This window comes from Rhodnius prolixus, unplaced genomic scaffold (assembly GCF_049639745.1).
Source record: "Rhodnius prolixus isolate KJV_2025 unplaced genomic scaffold, Rpr scaffold_12, whole genome shotgun sequence".
NCBI lineage: Eukaryota > Metazoa > Arthropoda > Insecta > Hemiptera > Reduviidae > Rhodnius > Rhodnius prolixus.
Window position 1 is genome coordinate 7,358,577 of NW_027411635.1, and position 18,161 is coordinate 7,376,737.

Sequence of the window (18,161 nt, forward strand, 5' to 3'; positions counted from 1 at the left end):
CCTTGAGAATCGTAGTAAGAGAAGGTCGTGGTGAGTGTTCACACCAGATTCCGAGTTTGGGGAATATTAATGAGTTAGAACATTGAGAAAAGTAGTAAGAGAAGGTCGTGTGAGTGTGTTTACAACAGATTCCGAGTTTGTAGAATATTAATGAGTTAGAACCTTGAGAATCGTAGTAAGAGAAGGTCGTGGTGAGTGTTCACACCAGATTCCGAGTTTGGGAAATATTAATGAGTTAGAACCTTGAGAATCGTAGTAAGAGAAGGTCGTGGTGAGTGTTCACACCAGATTCCGAGTTTGTAGAATATTAATGAGTTAGAACCTTGAGAATCGTAGTAAGAGAAGGTCGTGGTGAGTGTTCACACCAGATTCCGAGTTTGGGGAATATTAATGAGTTAGAACATTGAGAAAAGTAGTAAGAGAAGGTCGTGTGAGTGTGTTTACAACAGATTCCGAGTTTGTAGAATATTAATGAGTTAGAACCTTGAGAATCGTAGTAAGAGAAGGTCGTGGTGAGTGTTCACACCAGATTCCGAGTTTGGGGAATATTAATGAGTTAGAACCTTGAGAATCGTAGTAAGAGAAGGTCGTGGTGAGTGTTCACACCAGATTCCGAGTTTGTAGAATATTAATGAGTTAGAACCTTGAGAATCGTAGTAAGAGAAGGTCGTGGTGAGTGTTCACACCAGATTCCGAGTTTGGGGAATATTAATGAGTTAGAACATTGAGAAAAGTAGTAAGAGAAGGTCGTGTGAGTGTGTTTACAACAGATTCCGAGTTTGTAGAATATTAATGAGTTAGAACCTTGAGAATCGTAGTAAGAGAAGGTCGTGGTGAGTGTTCACACCAGATTCCGAGTTTGGGGAATATTAATGAGTTAGAACATTGAGAAAAGTAGTAAAAGAAGGTCGTGTGAGTGTGTTTACAACAGATTCCGAGTTTAGAGAATATTAATGAGTTAGAACCTTGAGAATAGTAGTAAGAGAAGGTCGTGTGAGTGTGTTCACAACAGATTCCGAGTTTAGAGAATATTAATGAGTTAGAACCTTGAGAATAGTAGTAAGAGAAGGTCGTGGTGAGTGTTCAGATCAAATTCTGTTTCTTGTTCAGGGTATTTCACTACCTGTATTTCCTGTGAGAAGACAATTTTTGCAATTATCCATGATTGCAATGCTACCATCTAATTGGATGTAAGAGAAAATCTGTTTTTAAATTTTATTATTGAAATAAAAAAAAATTCTTTCCATCGTTTTTTAGAATATAAACTCCTCTTCGGATTAGGAAAATTATTGTATTAAGTCGGAAAGATGTTAGTGTGTGTGTGTGTGTGTGTGTCAGTGTTGGTAAGTGAGGGAAAAATATGAAATAGAGGGCGTTGTGATTAATTAAATCTCTCTGAACAGGAAACAGGCGGGAAAGATTTCTGTGAATGTGTGCGTGTGTTTGTATCAAATTAGGAACCGTGAAAAAGATGACTGTGAGATTTTGTCATGCATGAGCGGGCTATTTCTCCCGCCGGCGCGCTAAAACCCATACCACTTACCCGGCAAATCCGCACCCCCCACCTAACGCTATTTTCTCTGAGCTTGCTACCGGAAGAAATAGGGACTCGTAGCTCAACTCTCTATTGAACAATTTACTGTCTCTCTTTCTCTTTCACTTTAACACCCACTCCCTCTATTTATGTGTGAGTGTGTGATAATGTATACTTAAATCTAGGTACAACACGATTTTAAACTGATTTAAAAAACAAAAAAATTGTGAATGACTAATCATACACGCTGAGAATCACAGATTAGGTCACAAGTCATGTGTGAAAGAATTTTGACAACATGCACATCCTGTGACCAGCTAGTTAAGCTCCAGTAATGTTGCTCGGTAAGGCGCCACGGTAGTCGAGCGGTTAAAGGCGAGGCTTGTAATGACTAAGTTGTATTGTGATACTGGGTTCGATTCCCGGCCTCTAGGCCTTGGATTTTATTTAATGGTTAAAATGAGAAATTTACAGTAAAGTATGTTTGCTAGTCGCCTCCGTTCCCGACTCCTAATTTGGTAGTTGGACGTAAAGCCCGCCTGAAAAAATAGGCATTACTTTAATGTTCCTCATGAGTTTATTAGTTAGTGAGCTTACACTCCTCTGGACTACAGTAATTTTGTGTGAGTCCATATTCAATGTCTGTGAAAGCCAGTGGTTGATAGTTTAGTCCAGCTCCAGCAATGTTCCTCAAACTGGTTGAGTTTATTAGTTAGTGGAGATTTAGTTAGTGAGCTCAGACTACTCTGGACTACAGTATATGGTGGCATAATTATAGAGAATCTAGACTACAGTCACAGTCTGTAGCAGCCCTTAAAAGGGTGCTCAGTCCAGCTCCAGCAATGTTCCTCAAACTGGTTGAGTTTATTAGTTAGTGGAGATTTAGTTAGTGTGCTCTCACTGCTCTGGACTACAGTTTATGGACAAATATTTAGTGTGAGTCCATATTCACCGTCTGTGAGAGCCAGTGGTTGAGAGTTTACTCCAGCTCCAGCAATGTTCTTCAAACTGGTTGGGGTTATTAGTTAGTGGAGATTTTGTTAGTGAGCTCACACTGCTCTGATCTACAGTCCAGACTACTGGTTTTGAGTGTAAGAATATTGAGATTGTATATGTAATATTCTATATTAGACTTGATTTTAGCTTTCCATTACTTAGCGACGAAAGCATTGCAATGGTATTTTTCTTTTTGAGGTGCTTTAAGGGAGGCAGTCCAATCTTTGCCTGTCAGCTCGGCCCTGAGGGTGCTTTAGATGGTCGGATGGATTTGATCTCACCCCCTTGAAAGTATACTAATAATGCTTTCATAGAACCCCCAGAATCCTAGACAGGGTTACGCTAAACTGTCGCTGGTTAAATTGCTCACCAACGCTCAAAGCAATCGCCCAATTGCTGGACTTTATTCGTGGGGCACACGCACACATGCACACGCACAGAGAAGATCCATACCCAAGCTATTTCGCCTGAATTGACACCCTCTCATTTAATAATTCTGAACAATACTGAAGGGTTCTTAAAAGACACCCTCTAAGTATGATGCGTACGGTTTAAAAACTGCCGTCTTTTGAGTGTGAATACAATAATAATTCTAACGCTTTAAAAATTAAATCATTTTTTTCAGCAACAATAAAAGCAGTAGTCCTTCCTTAGACATAAATATTGCAAAATTTAGCTATAAAATATTTCAGTTGGCGAGTATCAGTTTTAAGTTGTGGAAAGATGCTACGTTTTTGGAAATCTAACGACAATGTGTTCTCCAATTTTCTTCTATAGATCTGACTGAATGCGTGTGGCCACCGTGTTATTGTAGGAACGCAGCAGGATTGTGAAACGGATCAAAGCTGTAAAACGCTGGATCATTTTCAATTTCTCCATACCCTTCTGAGAAAAAGTATTGTAATTGCTTACGTTTTCAATTCCAAGTTGACGCGGGTTATAACCGTTTTAAGCGAGAGCTCTCCTGGAATGTTCTTTTTCCAAAATCCACCGTCTTTGGACTTCTTGTTGGCTACCCTCACCACAGCTCGTCTGTGGGAGCTATGGTTGAGCTATGCCTCTAAGGCTGGAAACTTAGTGGAGCGGCGAGCAAAGTGGCGATAATAGCGAAGAGCAAAGCGGCGAAAACAAACACAAGTGCATATGGGACCGCGCATAGTGTGGAGCAAAGCGAAGATAGGGCTACGCTACCAAGAGAGAGAGTAGAGCAACGCGTTGTGACATGTTTGATTTCTTAGCTCTCATCGCGCTCAATTTTCAAGGTAGAAATGGATATTACTGCATTTATTGGTGTAGTCTTTTTTAAAAAAGAAACCTCTGTGGGACCAAAAGGATCCTCTACATCACCACCGATTTGTGTTGGATAAGGAATGGGACAGGATTAATAGGGTTAACATGGAAATTCGTCCTTTTCTTCTTCTTCTTACCCAAATTAGATTATCATTTTGAAGTCACAAATCGCCGCTCTCTGAAACTGCCTTTTTTACTAAAGTCCCTGTAGCTAATTATACTTTTCTTTATAAAAATAAAACGAGTTGAAACCAGAAGACATCTTACCCTTCTTACATCAGGGGTTCATTAAGAAGCATTATCAATTCTATAAAACTATCTACGCATGCGTCACGCAAAATAAAAGATAAATTATACACTTTTACTTACGCTCGGTATATTATCATTTGTACAAACACCTTCGGCTAGCAATCTGTCGCGTATCTCCCAGGCGAATATTGACGGACATTCGCGTTTATATTGCGATATCCTGGACACAACCTCAGCGGTAGCTACTCGAGGTTTTGAACCACCGATAGCTCGTGGCCGAATAGAACCAGTCTCGTAGTATCTAAAAAAAAAAGAGACAAAATATTTGACAATTAGTAATGAAATTCAGAGAGTCTTCTTCTTTGGTATTAATTGGGACAATTTGAAATTTTTGAAAGCATTAAAACAAAAAAAAAAATTAGCTAGTCAAAATTTGGTTTTATTAAGGTTGCTGATACTCTATTATTTAATGAGACTTAATTGAAAGACAACATAATTGAATGTCGATTTTATTTGTGAATTAACTGATCGGAGTAACGAATAGAAACACTATTATAACTTAAACTTCGCTTTAATTAATGTGATTCGGAATCATTGTCGAAATAAGAATGTTTGATTGGGTCGAATATCTTTATTGAATCTAAGACTTAATTTTCAATCATTTGGGCTCAGATGGGAACGCACCTGCCTTGAACTTGGAAATTATGCATCTGTTTTTCAGGCGGAGTTGGCTGCTATTGAGATGGCAGCTACTTTACTCCGCTGGAAGGGATTTGCCGATACTGATATTAGGTTCTTCACGGATAGCCAGGCTGCAATTAAAGCTCTGGCCTCTCCTAGTAAGAACCAAATCTCGGTTAATTCTTGTCTTGTTGCTCTCAATTTGTTAGGAGCTCTGAATAATGTTTTGGTTGCATGGTCCCCTGGTCATTCTGGGATTCCGGGTAACGAACTTGCTGATGAAACAGGAAAGGAAGGAGGTGCGTTGATAACAATGACTCCTATCCTATCGACGTTGTAGAACAGAGGTGGAGCAGTGGATTTTGAAAGAAGATCGGAAACGGTGGAGATCCCGAGCTGACTGCCGTCAGGCTAAGGAAATCTTTGGCCTGTCAAAAACGGATATGGTTGGTTTTAGCAGGTCCCGGATCCACCAGTTGGTTCAGGTGTTGAGTGGACATGCGAATTTAGCGTATCATCTTTTCAAATGCGGCCTTATCCAGTCGCCAAATTGGATTGCCTGCGTTCCTTCCCATTTCTGGTGGAACCGCCCGTTTAAAGCAATCTTAATCTTAATTTTCAATCAAAGGTATGATGTGACTTGTGGCAAAAGATGGATTGTACAGGAGTCACTGAATCAGAACCATTAACTTTGAGATTTTCCCAAAACGGAACCAACCTTTCCTCTTAAAATAGAACTAAAAAAAAAAAGTGATTTCAGTTTCTACCAGTTCTGTTCCAAGTGGATCAGAACTTTCGGGAGGAGGTATTTTTGTTTTTATTGACGCAGGCTTGGGAGGACGTTGTAAATATTTTCTTAGGAAGCCTGATGTAAAGGAGGATAAACCCCTTAAATAATGATGGGGAAGGTTGTTAGGCAAGAGGTTTATTAAGATAGTCTCTCTCTTCTTGGATCGCCCTTGGAGAGCCTTGGCAGCTACCAAGTGTTAAGCGAAGAAAGGATGGAGGGAAGGGAGGTTTAAGCACGAGGGAATGGTTAGCCTAATCTAAATATTCTTTCCTCTTTCTGGAGCTCCCTTAGATAGCCTGGGTAGCTACTGTGCACAAAACGAAGATAAACCTTACAATGTTTGGAGACAGAAAGAGATTTTAAGCATGAGGAAATCCCAATCTACCTATTCCTCTCTCTTTCTGGGGCACCCTTAGAGAGCCTGGATGGTTACCAGATGTTTGAAGCGGGACATATATTCTCTAGGAGCTTTGCGCGTGGTGTGATCATCCAAATCTGCAGGATCTTTGCGGGATTTACTCAGAGACCCTAGGCGGATACTAAGATTGGAGAGGTGTATATCCTTCTAGACTCCTCCCAACTTTTGAATTTAGGGGCTATGATTGGAATGAGTAGGTAGGACATAACGGGGAGTACCCGGCTCCTTCATACTTTTAGAACTTCTCATAAGTTTATATTTAATTGCATCAAAATATTTTGATATTTTACTTTAAGGCTTAATTGGAAGGATTTAATTTCATTTTAATGAAATAATATACTGATTGATTAAAAAAAATCTTACCTGCCAAGTATTTTGGAAACACAACCGTTCGAGACCTGGAGTATCCTGGAAATGTCGCAAGGTCGGGCGCCCGAGTGGGCCAGCTCCACGATCTTCTGGCGCGTCGAGTCAGGCAAAGGTCGCCCACTGACAAATACACCGCCCAGTTGGTTCACACCACTGTGACCTGCACCAAATCACAAACAGTCCATGTTTGAAAATATCTGGTGTGTGAAGCATTCATATGACTTGTCTATTACTGCAATATTATTGACACAGTACCAATTTAATTACTAGGAGGATGATGTATACTTCGTAGTGCGCCCCTCAGGATTAAATTTTTCCATTAAAATGTTCCAAATAATAATAATAGGCCTATATTTGTGTAGTTTGTGCACCAAGTACAATGCTATTCTGCCATTTTTGAGGAAATAGCTCAGTTAGACCCTTAAAACTGCAATAACCCATGAGAGAAATATCCTAAGGTGCGACAAAGATTCTAGGCAGGAATCTGCTGCTCTAGTAAGTGGTCGAGAATTTTCAGACTGGTTTTTTATTTATGGAAGGCCAAATAGAGCAGATGTATGGCAGTTTAGGACTTTCGTTTCTTTGGTTGCCCCCCTGAGTACAGTATCACGTGAAGAGTACATTACAGCGTTCAAGGCTCTAGCTGTAGTGCTGCACTACAACGTAGCCTTGGGCTTTTAAATCTGCTCTGTATTGATGGCCGGTCTGAGCAGTTGTACTGCAGTCTAAAGCCTTCAGCTTCTTCGGTGTTCTCCCCTTGAGTACAAGGTCCAATGAAGAATAAATGACGGCGGCCAAGACCAGGATGCTACTCTACAAAGTAGCCTTAGGCTACATAGAGCTCCTCTGAATTGATGGCCAGTCAGAGCAGAAGTTTTGAAATCTGTACCATTAATATACAGAGGTATGCTAGGATATGGCCAAGATACTACCAGCTGTTAGGCTTGCTCTGCATTGATGTCAGTCAGAGCTTTAAAGGTTGTTCCTTGCTTTCAACTGAAGGCCAGAGTGATGTGAATTGACTTAAAATAATGAACTAGTCAGAGGAATGACTTTTGCTTGACTAATGGAGTCGTGGTGCAAACCAAAAATGAAAATTAAGTTATGAAGGGTTTAAAATCCAACTACATAAAAATGAGGAAACTCAATAAAAACAAGGGTCTAGCTAGGATTGAATCGAATATTGAATGGGCTTGTGGAATTTGAGCCCTTAACGAACCATGATAACCAATGATAAATTTAGGATGCCGGGAAGACTGACATAGGAAGGGACTTACGGTCTCTTAACTGGTAACCTATGTCCTTCTCTGGCTTCTATGCAGAACTCTGTTCTTGGAGAGCAATTTCCACGGTAGTTATAAGAAAAAACCTCTATAGCTACAAATTTGTCGAGGTGAAGGGTCATTTCCAACAAGGTTTCTAGAGAAAACTTGTTGCTATGAACATGCTTATTGGTCAAATCACTCCTCCAAGGATTAAAGACCAATAAGCATGTTCATAGCATACTCACTTATACAAAGGAAATTTAGTTTTTACATATTTTTTTCTAGTATGACAGTTTAATGGTCTAAATTTAAAACAGACATAAGATCTGAACATAAAGAAAGGCTTGAAACCCCAGTTTACTTTAATGGGTCTAAATTCTAATAAAAACCCACAGACTGACACCGAAAAACTGAAAGCTATAAATTTGGGTTTCCAACCCACGACTCCATTATATGCGTCGTTACGTAATTTAAAACAGTTACCTTCGCCCAAATGCATGATTCCTGCAACACACAAGAAAAAATAACACACACACAGACATACAATTCCAGTGTGAACATTCACACGACTTAATGCAATTCATAACTTCTAACATAATTTGTCTTCGAACAATTGTTATTAAATGTTCCATTACTTCAGTGTTATAACTTAATTGTAACAAATTGTATTAAAATAATAGGATATAATAAAAGTTTTTGCCCGTTTTTTGTTTTAGTTTAGTTGAATAATCAGTTTGTATGAGGAAGCTTTGAACTTGATATTCAATTTTCAGTATGTAACAGTATTAGGTCGAGTTTTGTACTTGAAAAAAGGCATCAGCTACAATTGATACTAAAATTTTAAAAATTTGAATGATCCTAATTAATTAAATTCAGCAATGTTGTCTGCATCGAGGAAACACTGTCCGGAGACTGGCACTGAGCTGAGAAAAGCGCCGAGCGCTAATGCACCCAGATGCTAAAACGACTTATATTTAAAAAAAAAAATAGCACGTTAAATATGCAACTAAATTTTTTAAATATGCATGTTCTAAAATAAACTCAAAAACTTTGAGGTATACCATGTCTTTTTTTTTTACCATATTGTGATCATTTATAAAATTCTTATGGAGAAAAAGTTTTATGATATCAAAAAACGAGAAATAATAAGCAGTAAAAAATTGACCAATCAGGATTAAAGGTGTAACATTTAGGCGGTTTGAAAAGCCAGTAGGAAGCTAGGTAGCGTAGCTGGCCACGCCCACATCAAACAAGCCACGCCTGTACCAATGAAATCTGCACAAGATCACTCATTTTGAATGGTAGTTTGTATTTTGTGTATGTACGTAATTATAATCTATAAGCGTTTTACAGCTAAAGAAAATATCGATCAAGTTTAATTGACATTTTCTATAATCATTCTTCAGTATAAATAAAGTAGATTTGTAAATAATATTCATTTTAATCCTATTTGATAAAAAAATTGTAATTTAAATAATGAAAAGTGGTTCAAGTCATACTACCACTCAAATCATAACCTACTCTCTTCGAAATGTAAATGCGTAGACAACAGCGGTATCATTGGAACATGTTCAGTTCAGTTAACCGTATTAGTTCACACTGTAGTTGTCTTTTAGTCAGTTACAAATCTTTTCAACAAGTAAGTTTTTCCTGTTGTTTCCTTGAAATATTCTGCAAATGATAAATAGAAAAAATAAGCTCCATTTTTAAGTGAATTATTTGGTAGTATACGCAACCTGCATTATTTAAGTATTTATTTGAAATTTAAATACGTTTCCAAGAGTTGTGTCTCCTGTCGTACATAAATAGAATTACAATTTATCACAAAAGTTACAGCCAATGTTTTCCAAAATAGGAAAAAAGGGTAAAATTGGTAAAGGCGATTTTGATTTTATAATCTTTTTCCTTGTTCAGGACCGTCTAGTCTAGAATATATGTTGTTCTTAAAATTTAAGTCACGAGTGCATAACACATGCGCTAAAGTTGTTTAAAAAAACTATAAATATTTCTGTGATATTGGCCAAAAATTAATGTTATGCTGAAGAAGTATTTAATAAAATATATTTATTTAATTATAAAATTAAAAATTAATTTAAATTAAAAAATAGTAGATATTTAAGTTTAAGTACATTTTAGAACATTAGTTTTTAATAATGATTTGTTTTTTGAATTATATCTTACTAAATAAAAACAATTAAAAACAAAGATTTAAATTAACCCACTCATATATATTAATTCCATAAATATTCCAAATCATTGTTCATATTTCTTTAGGGTAACGACTTAAACAACTTTTCTCTGTTGTTTTTAAATGCTGAGTTAGAATCATAAGAATTATGGTAAGAGAAAGCTGTGTGTTTGCATATAAATATTTAAATGAGAAACTATCTTTTATAAATGTTTAAGACCGTTATATGTTTGAAAATAACGCATGCGTTCATCATTACGGTGCAACGGTGGATAGTAAAAGAAATAATAAAGAAAAAAACAAAGGTAATATAAACCTATAACTTTATAAATAAAGTTATCCAAGTTGCTCTTGCGGGTAGTGTGAAAGTCTGACAAACCGAAATCAAACTGACTGCAACCAAATCCTTAACTGAGGCTACATACAGAATAGTTTAACGCTTCATTAGATTTTAACGAACCGGGTACCAAAGTTTAAAAAATATATATATATATAGATGGAATATTATCCGTTAACTCTCTTAGCATAGTGCACGCTTGTTTGCATTCTAGTGAGTGGAAATCCGATATAGGCTCTACCAAGCTACACGTCCAAGTTAAGCTACACTATGGATAGAATGTGGACTAATATTATATGATCACATGTTTGGTGTAAGTCTGCCAGACGAATGTGGTCTCATGCGGTCTATGACGGCCCTTAAAAGAGTATTTAATCCAGCTCCAGCAGTGTTCCTCAAACTGGATGAGTTTATTAGTTAGTGGAGATTCACTGCTCTGGACTACACTATGTGGTCACTGGTTTGAGTGTAACAGTATTGAGACCACAGTCAATAATAGCCTTTAAAAGAGTGTTTAGTCCAATTGCAGCGATGTTCCTCAAACTGGTTGAGTTTATTAGTTAGTGGAGATTTAGTTAGTGAGCTCAGACTATTCTGGACTACAATGATGGACATATATTTTGTGTGAGTCCATATTCACCGTCTGTGAGAGCCAGTAATTGAGTGTTTAGCCCAGCCCCAGTAATGTTCCTCAAACTGGATGAGTTTATTAGTTAGTGGAGATTTAGTTAGTGAGCTTACACTGCTCTGGACTACAATGATGGACATATATTTTGTGTGAGTCCATATTCACCGTCTGTGAGAGCCAGTAAATTGTGAGTTTAGTCCAACTCCAGCAATGTTCCTCAAACTGGTTGAGTTTATTAGTTAGTGGAGATTCAGTTAGTGAGCTCACACTGTTCTGGACTACACTATGTGGTCTTGAGTTTTGAGTATAAGAATGTTGAGACCATAGTCACCAGTCTATGACAGCCCTTAAAAGACTGATTAGTCCACTTGCTGCAATGTTTTTTCAACAGATTAGTTTTTTAACTTCTAGTTTTGTTCTAGTCACTTCAGTTATGATCGGAAGTTTTTAGAATTACTTCGGATTCATAACAGCATTTATTCTATTTCCCCCTAATTATATTTCAGTTCATGGCATCTCGTTTGAACTTATCGTAACCTCAATTCAGACTCCTTCGAATTTTTCACTCTAGTTTTTCTGTCCTACACCTCCTAAACTTAATTCTAAGCTTTACCAATCTGGCTTCCTACGCAGTAAACTCAGCTAGTCTCTTTTTAGTAAGTCATTGGTATGCAGCAATAAACCTGTGAGATTTACATTGTTCTGCTATTAGTCAACTCTGGTAGTATTTCACCAGCTATTTTAATGATATGTATGCCGCCTTTTTGATGGTGTGATTTATAAAGTGGGAAATAACTATAAAGTGCCTTGTTGTTGATTATTAGGCTATTTTGATGCCACAGTAGTTGGCAATTGCACCATTCTAAGTCCGGTTTCCGGTCTATGGAAATTCCAATCACCCGCATAGTAACTGGAGTGTGTGACAGTACAAAATGGTTGTGAATTCTCTTCTAAACGACCCTAGGACAATCGGAAGTTGTAGAACCCTCTCATTCATGTACCGTTTGCATGCAGCAACATGCAGCCTACATGATTTTTATGCACCCCTCCACAGTAAGCACCCCCGCGGCACATGGACAGTTCAGCAAGCTTCTTTTACTTAAGAAAACCTAAAACATCAATTTTAGAAAGCTATAAAACACTTGTCAAAACTCTGTAATAGCATTTATATAAAAAAATATTACTTTTTTTCTTTCATTTGTAAGGTTAAACTGAAAAAAACGTCTGCATTCTGTTCTAGAAAAATAAGTATTTCACTTTTATTTTTTTTTTTAATTTACCCAAGAAAATTGATTTTTGGGAGCCAGTATAACCAAAAATAAGCATGGGCCGTAGGTACCTCATCTCAATGAAATGTAAGATCTATCGCCTTCATAATTGTTAATTACTGTTAATAAATAATAAATTAATTATTAACAAATTACGAGGTGTGGCTATTAAATAACGAGACTATTGCTGTAAAACATTTTATTTTAAATTTATACATATTTAGTTATTATCACCTTCAATATACACCCCTCCTCTATCCCTACAACGCTCCATGCGAATTTACCATTGTTCGAAACAGTGCTGGAAGTCTTTTTCTGTCAGCTCCTGCATGACGCGTGCCGCTTTTTCTTTCACAGCTTCAACGGACTGAAATCCGTGTTCCTTTTAATGCAGATTTGACTTTGGGGAACAGATAAAAGTCACACGGGGGCTAGGTCAGGCGAATAAGGGCGGATGGCCTAAAACTGGGATGTTGTACTTAGCTGGAAACGTCTTGACAGTGACAATGCAGTGTGAGCCGGCGCGTTGTCTTGATGCAGAACCCATGACTTGTTCTTCCAACAAATGGGGTCATTTTTTCCTTACTCTTTTCACGGAGTTGAGCAAGCACCTCACGGTAGTAATGTTGATTAATTATAATCGATTTTTTCATCCGTTTTGAATGTGGAAGGGCGTCCCGATCATCTCCGACGTCTTCTCGGCCATCTTGGAAACGCTTGAACCACTCAAAAATCGCGCACTCGTGATTAACATTCATCGCCGTAAACTTCTTTTAATAAAAGATAAGTTTCAGTAGCGGTTTTACCCAGTTTTGATGTGAAATTTCACGACAATTCGTTGCTCTGCTATCATGTTTTCGGCAAAACGAAACTAACACCTCTTACACAAAAGACAGATTTCTCTACAAACACGTGAGACACTGCAATCGAAAGAGAAGACTTTACGCTGCACAGCTGTCAGTCGTTAGGATTTGGCGCATGCATAGTTCTTCTGTAGCAGCATCAGTCTCGTTATTTAATAGCCACACCTCGTAATGTTTTTACATAAGAAATTATTATTGATACTTAAGCAAAAAGAACTACTTTTAACATTCATCAACAACCCCGTATCTTTATTCCAAATTTTGCAGCATTTCTCTGATAAATCATCTATTTCGACTGAATATAATTTTCCAATTATCAGAGTTACCGATATCAGTAACCAATTTCATGAACTACAAATCTGCCTACACTGAAAATACAAGACATGATTATCTATGGGACTGCATACTGCTGGCTGCTCTTATATCTTACTTCATTTTAGGCCAGTAGGAAATATTCCCAGCATACTACAAGCAAGATTGGTATCCCTGTTGCGCTTTATGAATCCGTTGAATTACTCGCATTCTTAGAGCTTGCGGCACTAGTACTCTATCCTTTGTAACATAATACCATCATCCACTAATTCTTCCCGAAAAAACTCCAGTAATCTTGAATATTCCTTGGCACTTTGGATCAACGGGTACGCCATTCCACGAGCTAACTTTTCAAACACTACCTAAAGATTGTAATCTTCTCCAATTGCATTTTCAATTTCTTTCATTTTTCCTACCATCATTGATGAGCGTTAATATTTTTAACAGATACATATTTTTAGTCCTGGTAAAGTGTCAACGTATCATAGACTGTTCAGTTCCTTAGATGTACAATATATCAGTCAACCTATCCACATGTACATAGTTTTGGTACATCTAAGGGACCTCGATGTAATCTTAACTTATCAGAGACTGTTCAGTTCCTGAGATGTACAATAGATCAACCTATTCACAAGTACATAGTTTTGGTACATCTAAGGAACCTCGATGTTATCTTAACTTATCAGAGACTGTTCAGTTCCTTAGATGTACAATATAAGAGTCAACATATCCACAAGTACTTAGTTTTGGTACATCTAAGGAACCTCGATGTTATCTTATCAGAGACTGTTCAGTTCCTTAGATGTACAATATATCAGTCAACCTATCCACAAGTACATAGTTTTGACACATCAGTTTTTGTCAGTGACTGTGCAGGTGTACACTTCGTCTCTGTAATTTTCTTGTTTTTTCTATGGTTTATGGTGAGTGACATTTGTGAAAATTAGCAGAAATTGAGATTATTGTGTGGGTAATAGTTTTGTGAATTTTCAGAACAATTTACCGAGTAATTTTCTAATTATTTTAGTGTAAAATAACTTAGAATATAGAGAAAGAGTGCTTTATTTCAAATTAATCAGATTGTTGAACTTTTGTCTGTTTGTATATTTATCAAGATGCCGAATACAAACGAAAACATAGAGTCAGGTGGGAGTAGCTCCAGTGTGCCTAAAATAAGTAGTGGGGATTACAATGATAATCTTTTAACTAGCATGTTTGATATGATGCAAAATATTACTGCTGAAATTAAAACAATGAGAAAAGATTTGGAAGCACTAAGAGAAGATAACAAACGTATTTCTCTTTCTATTTCGTCTCAGGAAAAGTACTTTAAGAAAAATTGTAGAGAACTGAAAAATGAAATATTTAATTTGAGGCAAGAAATGATTAATGATAAAAATGAAATTTTGGCCCTAAAGCAGGCAACCAAACAAAATTTAATAAAAATTTCAAATTTTCCTGTTAGTGTAAATGAAGATCCTTTTACTATTTTTGAGAAAGTTTGTAAATACATTAAGTTTAGCGTAAATGGAGAGTTCATAGAAGATTGTTACAGACTGAGTTCTAAGAATAGTGTGTACACCCCTTTAATTATAGTGAAATTCCTTAGAAATAAAGATAAAATGTATTTTCTAAAGATTCTAAGAGAGAATAAAGTAAGGTTAACTTCTCAAATGATTGAAGAAACTTTACCGAACACACAAATCTACATATCGGAATATTTAATACCGGAAATGGCAGCTATTTTCAGAGAGGCTCGAAACATGAAGAAGAGCAATCTGCTAAAATTTGTTTGGGTAAGGAATGGCAAAATATTTGTTAAAATATCTGAATCATCTCGCCCATTGCTGATAACAAGTAAAGAGGATTTAAGTAATATTACCAAGCCTAAAACAGACGTACGAGGATTATTAGGGGATGAAGCAGAGTTAGATGAATCCGATGCGACTGATATCTCCGAAAGCAGTACACAAAGTAAGAGGAAGAGGACTCAGAAGATTCCAAGAACTTCAAAAATTGGCGAATTTTTTCGCCCCCACAAAAAAGCAGAGAAGTAGCTCTATTCTTAATCAAAATCTTTCTTATTGTGAAATTAATACTAACAATAGTGTCCACAATTTAGATATTGGCTCCAATTATAAAAAATTAAATGTCGTTTTTCAGAATGTTCGCGGTTTTTCTTCATTATTTGATTTAGATAAAAATTCACAAGCTTGTATTTCTCAAATAGATATCCTCTGTTTAACTGAAACTTGGCTCATATCTAGTAAATTCAAATTGCCCAGTTTTCTGGAAAATTTTGAATGCTATCTCTCAGAGGCAGTGAAAGAAAAGGCATTAGGGCGCCCTAGTGGCGGACTAATGATTCTGATTAATAAACATTGCAGTTATGTTACGAGCTTAATATATAAAGATAACACTATTATTGTTCTTAGTATTAAAACTCCAGATTGTAGCATTATATTAGGGTTGATTTATTGGAGGCCTTCTAATCAGTTTGACTGTTATCACTCTACTCTGTTGGAAATTATTGAAGACTTAATAGTCAGATTTTCTGAACTGCCAATTATATTGGGGGGTGATTACAACTCCAGAATTGGGACATTAAATAACCTAGATGCTGATATTTTTCAAAACGTACCTCTGTTGCCAACCCGTGATTCCTTGGACTCAACTGTGAATAATCGAGGAAAATTGTTGGTGGAGTTAATGGAGGAAAATGGAATGTTTGTCCTGAATGGGCGTCTGCCGACAGATTTTCCTGCACAATTCACTTTCCTCTCTAAACAGGGTTCAAGTATCATCGACTTGATATGGTGCAATCTTAATTCAGTTAATATTATCTCAAGCTTTGAAGTAAAAAATTTAAACCTTTTAAGCGATCATCTCGCATGTTCACTGAAATTAAATGTACTTCACAAACTAAGTCCTCAAACAAGCTGTACTCCATTAGTGTATAAAACAAAATTCATTTGGAATGACAATTTAAAAGAGGAATTCACTAATACAATTGTAAGCTCCACTCATTTGTATTTTAATAGTAATAACTGTGAAGAACTATATCAGAACCTGAACTCTGCTATTGTGGAAACTGCCTTATCTTTAAAAATGATTAGATTTCAAAAAACTAATAAAACTATAAATGTTAATTATAAAGAAAATAAATGGTTTGACGGTGAATGCTATGAAGCTAAACGCGCTTCCAATTATTATTATAGGGCATGGCGCAAAAATAAAACTAACAGGAATGCTCTAGAGTTATTCCTTGTCCAAAGAAATGTGTACAGAAATTTAATTAAAAATAAGAAAAGGCAGTTCAAGAAGTCATATATAGATAGTCTGACGGCAGCGCGAAACTCAAAAGAGTTTTGGTCAATTATTAAATGTTTAGCACCTTTCAGGAACGCAACTCCGGTCCTACAACTTGAAAAATGGCATGAATTTTATTCTGATTTTTATCGGCCAAGAGAAATCTCGGGAAACTTAGAGTTATGTTGCAGTAACAGTGAACTAGAGCAGGAGATAACTTTGGGTGAACTTCAACGGGTTCTGTCCCGCTGTAAGGCTAACAAAGCTCCCGGCAGGGACTTGATTTCTTACAAATTTTATGGCAATCTCCCTCCTGCTTGGCAACATTATGTTCTAAATATGTTCAATTTGATAATAAGAACTCAGAAAATACCAGAGAGTTGGGCTCAAATTGATTTGAAAATGTTGTACAAGAAGGGCGACGCCTCTGATCCTCGCAATTATAGGGGGATAGCATTATTGAACAGTCTTCCAAAGTTGTTTACCTCAATATTGCAAAACAGATTGAATACCTGGATTGAATACAACTCAATATTAGGCGAGGAGCAGAATGGTTTCCGACCAAATAGAGGTTGCATCGACAATTTGTTTGTTCTCACTTCAATTACTTCTCTCAGACTAATAAATAATAAACCGTTTTTTGCAATATTTGTAGATTTCCGGAAGGCTTTTGACCTAATATCTCATAAAACCTTATGGCTTAAATTAATAAAATTGGGAATTGGTTCAAATACAACTAAAATTATTAAGAGTTTATACGATAATGCTAAACTTTGCGTAGCCACCAATCTTGGAAGTACGGCTGATTTTGATGTAACTTCTGGTGTCCTTCAGGGAGAACCACTATCACCGTTATTATTCAATTTATTCATTAGTGATATTGTCCAGTTTTTTGAATCTCATGATGCCTCTTTTTTCCCAATTAATAAAAATAATCGCTTGCTCCTTCTGTCTTATGCGGACGATATCGTGTTATTCGCGAGTGCCTTACCAGATGTAATTGAAAAACTCTCAATTCTAGAAAAATATTGCAATGAAAATTCCCTTTATGTTAATTCTTCTAAAACTAAAATTGTCTATTTCTCTAAAAGTACCCGCCCGAAGAAGTTTCGGGGAGTGTTTCTCGCTGGTGAACCGATAGAGATAGTAAATTCAGTGAATTACTTGGGATTGCCATTAAGTGCAACGGGTAAGTTTTTTCAAGCTTGTAAGTATTTCACCGCAAAAGGTAACTTGGCAATAACCCGTGTACACAAACTTTTGATAAAATCCCGTACCCCAGACACAAAAGTTAGAGATAAATTATTGCACGCTTTAATTAGGTCTACTTTGTTATATGCCGGAGAATTGTGGGCATTTAACTACTTTGATGAAATTGAGAAAGTACAGCTGAAATTTATTAAACAAATTTATAATGTCAGTAAATTTACGCCAAATAGTATTGTGCGTCTGGAATATGGACTTGTGCCTTTAAAAGTTAGAATATTTAAAAGTATGGTTACCCTTGCAGTAAATATACTTGGGATGCCCCCAACACGATTGCCTCGTATCTGCTTTGACGCTCTTCTTGCTAGGGAAACTCTTCCGTTTAATAAAATTCAATACAACTGGGTCACCCAGTTTAAATCAATTTTAAGTTCCATAGGGGCTTTAGATTTCATGCA

General features: G+C 36.6%; 1 protein-coding gene across 2 annotated transcripts in view; it reads right to left on the reverse strand.

Annotated features, from left to right (window-relative positions):
- Window positions 1–18,161, reverse strand: part of LOC141461776 (paired box protein Pax-6-like) — a 101,374-nt gene that overhangs the window by 30,794 nt on the left and 52,419 nt on the right. Inside the window, exons 3-5 of one of the 2 annotated variants that reach the window (XM_074143094.1) lie at window positions 8,076–8,096; window positions 6,322–6,487; window positions 4,190–4,370 (exon numbers count right to left, since the gene is read on the reverse strand). In XM_074143094.1, the coding sequence (XP_073999195.1) occupies window positions 4,190–4,370; window positions 6,322–6,487; window positions 8,076–8,096 (368 nt within the window). The remainder of the gene's footprint in view (window positions 1–4,189; window positions 4,371–6,321; window positions 6,488–8,075; window positions 8,097–18,161) is intronic. The other variant, XM_074143095.1, reaches the window with a different exon arrangement.